Source organism: Juglans regia, chromosome 15, assembly GCF_001411555.2.
Source record: "Juglans regia cultivar Chandler chromosome 15, Walnut 2.0, whole genome shotgun sequence".
Lineage (NCBI taxonomy): Eukaryota > Viridiplantae > Streptophyta > Magnoliopsida > Fagales > Juglandaceae > Juglans > Juglans regia.
In genome coordinates this window covers 13011262-13021646 of record NC_049915.1, presented here as the reverse complement: position 1 = coordinate 13021646, position 10385 = coordinate 13011262, and the positions used below count along the sequence as shown (strand labels likewise).

At 35.6% G+C, this 10385-nt stretch overlaps 1 protein-coding gene across 1 annotated transcript; it reads left to right on the top strand.

Annotated features, from left to right (window-relative positions):
• Positions 1-2157: 2157 nt before the first annotated feature.
• LOC108981394 (primary amine oxidase-like) lies at positions 2158-7394 on the top strand. Its single transcript, XM_035685748.1, has 4 exons — positions 2158-3477; positions 3947-4060; positions 6126-6673; positions 7107-7394. Exons 1-4 carry the CDS (start codon positions 2197-2199, stop codon positions 7315-7317), a joined length of 2154 nt encoding a protein of 717 aa, XP_035541641.1. The 5' UTR covers positions 2158-2196; the 3' UTR covers positions 7318-7394.
• The last annotated feature ends 2991 nt before the right edge of the window (positions 7395-10385 follow it).

Genomic DNA, 10385 nt, shown 5'->3' with positions numbered 1-10385 from the left:
CGATGGCAGTGATTCACCGAGGAGGGCAGAAGCTCTGGGAAAACTGGCTGGCCGAGGTCATCTAAGGAGGGCAGCGGCAGCTTGGCTTCAACATGCACGAGGGATGAGAGACGTGTGTATAAATATGTGATGAGAAAACCCTAGAGGAGGAGACGTGTGAGTGGATGAAGATGAGTTGTGTGTGAGCATGCATGACGAGAACGAGAAAAAAAAAACCTTTGGGAAAAATAAGAGATAAAGACCAAAAGAGAAAAAAAAAAAATGAAACATGAAACATGCGGGAAGAAAAAATAAATAAATAAATAAACGTGTGCAGAAAATAAAATAAAATAAAAACTCAACTCAAGTCCGTAATATAAAAACTTAAAATATCAAGCTCAAATAAATAAATAAATAAAAACCATAGTCCACTATACTAATTTTGGGTCTGGGTGTTACAGTGTAGGTATCCTCAACGACAAGGTTAATACCTTGACTGAGGAGGAACGGAGTTCAAATTTAGCGAACAACACTATCATCTGTGTGTTGTTTACGAAATTCTATCATATTTTGTATTTTGCTTTTAATATATGTAAAGAAAAATATTATTTAATATTTCTATGGAAATATATATTTCAATTCTCAATCTTATTTAATGTTATATTTTTCAACTTTAATACTAAATCACTGCACTTCAAATATATATAAACATAAATATATATATTTATATATTACAAATTGTGTATATATAAATATATACAATATACAAGTCAAATTTTTAGACTTGTTCACAAATTATGCACTATAAAAATCACATAATTTTTAAATTAGAGTCACATTTAATTTAAATTTACAATTAACGTTCGAACGTTAGTAATTAACGTTCAAACGTTGGCGCAAAATATTTCACTTTTGAACGTTAATTACTAACGTTCGAACGTTGGCACCAAAACATTTCACGATCGCACGTAAGTAGCCACAATGTTCGAACGTATATGTGACGTTTGAACGTAAATTTCTTATATGTTGGAACGTAAAAAAAATCTCATCTGTCTTTAGTGACGGTTTCTAAAAACCGCCATAGAAAATGCTTTTTAGTGACGGTTTGGAGACTATCACAATTTTCCAATCGTCACTAAAAATTAATTGTATTGTAGTGTTGAAAACCAGTTCAAGGATAGATTTTTTTGGGTAGATTTTGTTATTGTTTGGTAGTTGAATTGTTGACTTTAATGGCAAGAATTGTGGGTGTTGGGCGTTTGGTGAAGGTTCTGGTTTGAGGTTATATCAAATTAATGTTATATCAAATTAAGATTAAATAAAAAAAATTAATGTTATATCAAATGTTATATTAAGGTTTATAAGATTAATTTTATGTTATATTAAATGTTATATTAGTTTATGTTATTTGATTATTATGAGTAATAGGATTTTTAAAATTAATCTTATATTAATTAGTAATTTAATATATAACATAAAATTATTTTATATTTAATTATATATAAAAAATTTATATAATATACAAAATTAATTAATTATATATATATATATATATACGAACCAGTCCAAGTTAACCGGTCTCAACCGGTTTTTTAAATGAAAAGAAGGTATTAGTTTGTTTTTATATTTCATCTCAATTTATCTCATTTAATTATTACAATTTTTTCAAATTCTCAGATAAAATAAAATAAACAATTCAACATTTTCAAATCATAAAATAAAAATAATATTAAAAAATATATTCTAACACTATTTTATTTAATTTTTTAATTTTAATCTTATCTCATCTTATATATAAAAATAAAGAAAAAGTTTTGGTAGCAACTACTGTTTGTTGCATCTCGATTGCATACATTACGTGTCACATGAGCAGCCATTGAGAGCTGAGATGAGAGAGATAATGAGAGAGAGAGCAGAGATGAGAGAGAGAGACCTGGCGAGAGAGAGAGAGAGCGAGATGAGAGAGAGAGTCCGAGACGAGAGAGAGAGACGGTATGAGAGAGATCTGATGATAGAGAGGGGAAGGTCTGGTGCGTGCATTTTGCACCAAAAAAGAAAAAAATTAAAAAAGCTGAAGCAGCCACAGCCACGTAATGTGTAAAATATGTGCATAGCATTACTCAAAAACAAACTAATACCTTCTCTTCAAAAACGAAATCTGCTTCCATTTTTGAGAGAGAGAGAGAGAGAGAGAGAGAGAGAGAGGGGGTATAATTTATGGAAGCCAGAAACTTGCTCCGGTTCTTGTTTCTTTCTCTTATTAGTGTCGCCGCCTTTGTCCTAGTTTTAACCTTTCTTCAGCTCTCCTACCAGTTACCACGCACCGTTGAGCTCCTTGACTGTGCCACCAACTCAGCGTGGCGTGCTTCTAGGAACCCATGCAACCATGCCTTAGACACACCCCACCACCCTCTAGACCCGCTGACAATTCGAGAATTCGAGAAGGTCCGCTCCATCCTCTCCTCCCACGAGCTCTTCGAATCGTCGAGCTACGCTCTCCACTCCGTCGACCTCGAAGAGCCCGAGAAAACGCTCGTCCTCAAATGGAAAAAGGGCGAGACCTTGTTACCCAGAAAGGCCTCCGTGGTGGCGCGTGTCGACAGCAAGTCAGTATACGTGTTGACCGTCGACCTCGGCACCGGCAACTTGACTGTGCGCGAAACCGGCGAGCATTCCGGTTATCCGATGTTGACTGTCGAGGACGTGACCGGGACCACTCTGGCTCTATTCGCCAGCGCCGACTTCAACCGCACGATTGTCCAGCGTGGGATTGATCTGGCGGACCTCGCGTGCCTGCCGATATCGACGGGATGGTACGGGAAGTCGGAGGAGAACAGGAGGTTGATCAAGGTACAGTGCTATTCCATGGACGGCACTGCAAACTTCTACATGCGACCAATCGAAGGGTTGACCTTCCTCCTTGACCTCGACACCAAACAAGTGGTGGAGATATCGGATACCGGCAGGAACATTCCAATTCCAAAGGCCGCCGACACAGACTATCGATACTCTGTACTTCAGGAGGATCCTCACGCAATGAAGCCGCTCAACCCGATATCTATTGAGCAACCGAAGGGTCCGAGTTTTACCGTAGAAGACAAGTACCTGGTGAAATGGGCAAACTGGGAATTTCACCTGAAACCCGATGCCCGTGCCGGCGTCATAGTCTCTCTGGCCAAGTTCCGGGACCCGGACACCGGGGAGCTTAGAGACGTGATGTACAAAGGGTTTAGTTCTGAATTGTTTGTCCCGTACATGGATCCCACCGATGCATGGTACTTCAAGACGTATTTGGATGCCGGGGAATACGGGTTCGGGTTGCAGGCCATGCCACTCGACCCGCTTAACGATTGTCCACGGAACGCGTATTACATGGACGGTGTGTTTGCAGCAGCAGATGGAACACCGTACGTCCGACCGAACATGATCTGCGTGTTCGAGAGTTATGCCGGCGACATCGGTTGGCGTCACTCGGAGAGTCCGATCACTGGCATGGAGGTAGGCTATCTTTATGGTTCATGCTACAGTCCCGCTGGAATGTAGTATTGTTTTTACGTATCTTTCTTAAATTATTTTTTATATAGATTTTTTAATATTTTTAAAAAATCAAATAAATTCAAAATATTATTAAAAAAATACTTTTTTAATCAAAAAAATTATTAAAAAATACTTCTTTAACTATGAAAATTATTTTTTTATAATTTTTTATTTTATTTCGTGATTAAGATAATAATTTTAATAATATTATTATTTTTTATTTTTTTAAAATATTTAAAATTATTAACAAAATTTATATAAAAAAAATTTTAAAAAATACATAAAAATTTATTTGCTAGATCTGAACGAAAGCTTCAGCGGCAGATCTAACATTTTTTAATTTTTATTCAATTTTTTTTGGTATTAAAGTCAAAGACTGTGTTTGTTCGTACATGAATGGGCTTATATATGTCGTTGTTTGGATGGGCAGATTAGAGAAGTGAGGCCGAAGGTGACGTTGATGGTTAGAATGGTAGCATCTGTCGGAAACTATGATTACATTGTTGATTGGGACTTCCAAACTGATGGGCTGATCAGAGTTAAGGTAACCCCACAATTTATACCGCTCAAGTATACCGCACTTCACTTCTTTTTTTTTTAATTTTTTTTTTATTTTTTTAAATTTTTTTAATATTTTTAAAAAATAAAAAAATATATCAATACATTTAAAATTACTTCTTTTATCTTTATCATTAAATAATAATAATAATAATTCACCGAACGGTCCAAACGAGCGGTAGTTTAGACAGACAAAGTAGTCTTTTTCTAAGTTAATAATTCTCATGCAATCAGTCAAAATGCCTTCAATCAATATTAGTAATTAGTAGGAATTTTCACCATGTAAAAGGGCTAAAATCTTTAAATATTAATACCTTGATTAATGATACAATGAAAACCAACAAATAAAATAATGTTTTTTTTTAAAAAAAATTCATACACTTTAACTGACCCCGGTGACTGATAGTGCATTTGCATTTTTTTAAATATATAAAACAAAATACAAATTGACAAAATGGCTTTTTTCTAAAATAAAATAAGTCATAAAATTTGAAAGAATTAATATTTTATTACTAAGTTGTATAGAAGTTGTGAACGGGTGAAGTTTAGATAGTGAGTTGAGATGAGATGAAAATTAAAAGTTAAATAAAATATTGTTAGAATATTATTTTTAATATTACGTATTATTATTTTGAGATTTGAAAAAATTAAATTGTTTATTATATTTTATGTGAAAATTTTGAAAAATTATAATGATTAGATGAGATGCATTGAGATGAGTTTGGGACCTTTTTGTATCCAAACTAGGAAGGTTTACCATCATTTCTGTAATACCTTTATGCTTATATATTTTGCTTGAATCAAACTTTGGACAAATTTTGATAGGCGTAATAGTGACAAAACTTATATATAGGGAAAAAAATAAAACTTTAATATCTTCTTATTGCACTTAGAGAAATGATATTCTTTATCTTATTTTTTTTTTATTTCCAATCGTACATACTTTTTTTTTAAGAAGATGACAGTACCCTAATTTTGTTGATTGATAGCCCTCACTTTTGGCGGAGGAAAACCGTAGTTACAATCAGACACCTAAAAGATAAAATAAGCATAAAGACCAAAACCCAAGTATTAAGGACCAAAAGACCCAACCACAACCTAAGAAAGTCAAAAAATTACAAACCAAATAGAAAAAACAACCTTAAGAAACCAATCTGCAAGAAATCACACATATAAGAAAATAACAAAGAGATGAGAAGTAAAAACCATATACCTCACTTTAATAACCTCAAATAAGGAAAATCAATTTTGTCCATGCAAAGAATGTCTTTTAACTGACTAGATAAAGTGTACACTTACGTACTACATGTTACATTTAGTCAATAAGTTTGACTAGGATGATAAGATTTTGGATCAAGACTAAAAAAGAGAAGAATTATTCTTGCACTTGTATATGCAACTTCAAAAGTAGGGCTAAATTTAACAGTACCAATAAACCTATAATGAAAATTATTAATATTATGAGTCAGTACACACTGTGACGCCCCGAACCCAAAACTATAAACGGATAGAGTCTCATTTATAATTTAAAGTTTCTCTCTAAAGCTTGGTGCATCACATCCAAACAAACTCTTTGCCAACGCTTGTCGATAACAAAGAATAACAAGAGGAATCTATCTTCTAAAAGCCCTACTTTTTATGAAGTACTCATTTTATTTGGTAATTAGGAATTAAAACTGATTTTTAAACAAGAATTAATTTTAACAAAGAAATTATCATGAGGTTTGTTATTTCCATGTAAAAGCAAATAATTCACTACAAGAAAAATGGTTTTTATCCATGCCCATTTTCGTCGCAAAAAGTAGTACTTAAAATTGCAACATTTGTGTTTTTCTGTCGTTTTTTAAGTCGTTGCACGTCGGATGCCATTATTTGTTCACTTTGAGATGATTATGAAATCATCTATATATGATGTTCTAAAGACACTCCTTTTTGTTCCTCATATCTTTTACCATATATTTTTGTGGCCGTAGGCATTTCTGCAACTATATAATTTGTTGTCCTACTATATAATCTCACATTAATGGTACGAATTGTTTAACCTCGATCAGGTTGGACTTAGTGGCATGTTAATGGTGAAAGGTACAACCTACGACAACATTAACCAGATTCCCAACCAAGAAAATCTCCATGGCACCCTTTTGTCAGAAAATGTTATTGGTGTTATCCATGACCACTACATCTCATTCTATCTGGATATGGACATTGATGGCTCAGAAAATTCATTTGTTAATGTAAACATTAAGAGGCAACAGACATCACCAGGTGAATCACCCAGAAAAAGCTACTTGGAAGCCATTAGAAATGTGGCAAAGACAGAAAAGGATGCACAAATTAAGCTTAAACTCTATGACCCATCTGAGTTCCACGTGATTAATCCGTCAAAGAAGACAAGAGTTGGGAACCCTGCTGGATATAAGATTGTTCCTGGTGCCACAGCTGCTAGCTTGCTTGATCTTGAAGACCCTCCACAGATTCGGGCTGCTTTTACAAACAACCAAATATGGGTCACTCCTTATAACCAGAGCGAGCAATGGGCAGCTGGAATGTTTGTCTATCAAAGCCATGGCGAAGACACTCTGGCAACACGGTCTGATAGGTGTGCTTTCTCCTATAATAAAACTTGCAAAAATATTTTTTTGTGGGTAAGAAATAGATTTTTGAAAACTTTCAAGATCTCTTTTAGAAAAGGGAGAGAGATAGACACATAAAGTGGGTTTGCTATAGGACTTATTTCATGTGTCTATTTTTTTCTCACATGAAACCGGCCTTCAAATTCAAGCAAAAACTCGAAGACCATATCTTTTTCCTTTAATGAAATTAAGGATGAACAAAGTTATGAAGTTGTTGCATCCACTTTTTCTTTCTATCTAAGATGGTGACATTCATCTGTCTAGTTCAATGGCTTAATTCAGCTAATGAAAATGCTTGGAGTTTTATGTAACAGCTTGTTGATCTATGTCGATTTGTCTTATTGATTGTTAAATATTTCAATGGATAAGTTATTCTTATTAATGGAGATAATCTTGCAGGGATCGAGCAATCGAGAATAAGGACATTGTTCTATGGTACACGCTAGGCTTCCATCACATTCCATGTCAAGAGGATTTCCCTATTATGCCAACTGTGTCATCAAGCTTTCAACTAAAACCGGTGAATTTCTTTGAGAGAAACCCTATTCTTAGGTCCCCACCTAATCTTGAAAAGGACCTTCCTGTTTGCAAGCCAGTTGCTTCTGTTTGATTTTGAGGAAGTAGCTCTAGCTAGCTAGGTCTTTGTTATTAGACTATATCCATAGTGAGCTAGCATAATATAAGTACCTTGATGCATATATATGTTATATAAATTGTTAATATAAAAATAATGTCCTAGCTTATCCTTTTGACAAGATTTACTCTAACTGAGTTTTAAATATGTTTGGTAGAATCTAGGTTGATTAATGTTGCAAAGACAACAAGTTCACTTTTTTCTTCCTTTTACATCAAAGTGTTGGTTCTTTTTATACGATTTCATAGGCATCAGTGAGGAAGTATAGTTTTGGTCTTTTCACATTACATTTGCCAGCCTTCTATACATTCAGCCTTTTGTCTTCTCATCTAAGCCACCTCCATTTCTATCTACATATTCGGCCATTTCAGACTCTTGCTTTTACGGCCTCTTAAGAAACCTATGACTCCAAGCTCGGGCCCAAAGATGTATGTTGATTGATTTTCATGTAAGAGAAGTGGCTCTACTCCCTTTCACCTCCAACCCGTGCTGACCCTTTTCTCTTGCATACTTTCTTCTTTTTTTCTCTCCAAGTCGCTTTCGTTTATCTTGAGAGTCCTACCATGAAAAAGGTTGTCTTATTCTTTCTTTTTATTGTCTTCCTCAACACAAAAAGTTTCTTTTCACTCCACGAAAGCATCATCCAAACATGAGAACTAGTCACTCTGGGTCAGCATAATCTAGAGCAAACGAGAGTACTAATGTTGCATCGTGAATAAATGGTTGAGATGATAAGGATGAGAGGTGGTTATAAGCAGGAAAGAAGCCTCCAACAGTGTGGCAACCCACAGAACATAAACGCGTTTGACCCATGGAGCTTGCCAAGGTGGTGAGCTCCATGCTCTTTTATGGAGCTCACCGGGATGGCAAGGTTCATGCTCTACACGGAGCTTGCCAATGTGGTAAGCACTTTCTCTTCCAAGGTGGTGGCAAGGTGGCGAGCACATTGCCTCCCGAGGTGCTCGCTTGGGTTGCCAACACTTTGCTTCCCACAATGCTGATTGGGGATGCTAGCACTTTGCCTCTCGAGGTGTGAGCACTCTTCCTTCAGCAGTGCTTCCCTTAGTTTGAGCACTTCCCCTACTGGGGTACTCACCACCCAGAAGGACCCAAGCATGGCTCTACAGTATATATATAGATATATATATATATATATATTTATAGAGGACTGAAAATAAAATAGGATATAAAAAAATGAAGATAGGGAGGAAAAAAGGAGATAGGACAAAAATATGCAGTAGGATGGAAAAATGCAATAGAACAAAACAATGCAATAGGATGGAAAAGTGAAGATAGTACGGAAAAAGAAGCCAAGACAAAAAAAGGAGATATGATGGAAAAATGCAAAGGATTGACAAAAATAAGATAGTATAGAAAAATGAAGACTGGACGAATAAATGAAAATGAGACGTACAAATGGAATAGCATGGAAAGATGCAATAGAACGAGCACTTCACCTCCTAACTTCACCTCCTGAGGTGCTCGCCTTGGTGTGAGCACTTTGCCTCCTGAGGTACTCACATATATTGCAAGAACTTTGTCTGGGTGCTCACCTAGGGTGCGAGCACTTGCCTTCTGCAGTCCTTGCCAGGTAGACAAGCAACTTGCCTCCCATAGTACTATTCTCCTGGGTACAAGCACTTTGCCTCCTGCATTATTCACTGAGGTGGGAGGTGGCAAGTTTCATACTACTTCGTGATGCTCGCCTAGATGGTGAGCACTTTGCTTCTCAATGGTGCTCATTTGGGGGCGAGCACTTTCCCTTTTATTTATTCAGTTATATCATAATAGGCTATGGTTTTCATATTGGTATGAATTTTTAGACTATTATAGACGTGCATATTATTTTTTCTTATCATTCATTTACTAAATTAAACTTGATATAAATTTTCAAATGAGGAATCAATCATGTGCACGTGCGATTCTAAGCAAATAGATTAATATGCATGAATTTTACGGTGGATAGAAAGAGATCACAAAACTTCTAATCTTGTATTCCTTTCAGTGTCTTAGTCTCCCCTCAAGAAGTTGAATTTAATATGGACTCGTTCTGGGTGCAACTTCACAAACCACGTTTTAGGTGTACGGATATAAAAATAGGAGAACCTGTGGGTTCGATGAATGGATGTGTGGAACAGGTAGATGTTGATGAACATTGTAAAAGATGGGGAAAAATATTTGCTTGTTAGAATCCTACTAGATATACCAAACCATTAAATGCATAAGGTAGAGATAGAAGGAGAGGAAGAGAAGTTGGTTGTCGATGGTAAAAATCAATAGATTGAAATTAACAAGGTCAAGAAACAACCAATCCAAGGAAGGGACTTACTCCCATTAGTACCTCATTAATCTTAGTGAAAATGAAGATTAAGGAGCAAGTAGATCAGTTTTAGAACAAAGAAGTATTTTGCCAAATTATTGCTACACAATCTTGTAAGTAGAAATAGGAATAGGTAGAACCACTCTAGATTCAGTGGAGGCTAGTTCCCAGCTTTACTAGACATAATGAATCTCCTAAGTTGAAACTATTAGAGGCTTGGAAACCTCCGAATAGTTCGAGCCCTTTATCATGTGGTAAAGGAAAAGAGGCGAAGGACACTGTGACAATAAAAAAATATTTTGAGTTGTAGAATGACACTGGGTAGTTGGAGTCAAGGCAAAATTGTATAGAATAGGAAACTGATATAAGAAAAACAAGAGAAGTGGAAGTTACTACAAAAAGATAGATAAAGAGATTCAATGATGGTCATGTTTGTCCTTCCATTTATGGCCTTGTGACCTAATTCTCCTTTCTTAGAGATGTTAAGATGAGACATGTTTCTTAACGTTCTCCCTCAAGCTAATAGGGGTGACACACACATTTAGCTCGTCTCGAAGGAGGATGAAACGTGTTGAGGTCAAATTTTTAGTAAAGATATTTGTAGTCTGCTCTATAGTGAGGAGGTATTTGATCTACATATTGCATCACTTTCTCATGTATGAAGTCAACCTCCACATGCTTGGTTCGAGCATGAAATACTGGGTTGGAAGCCAAAGAACTGGCA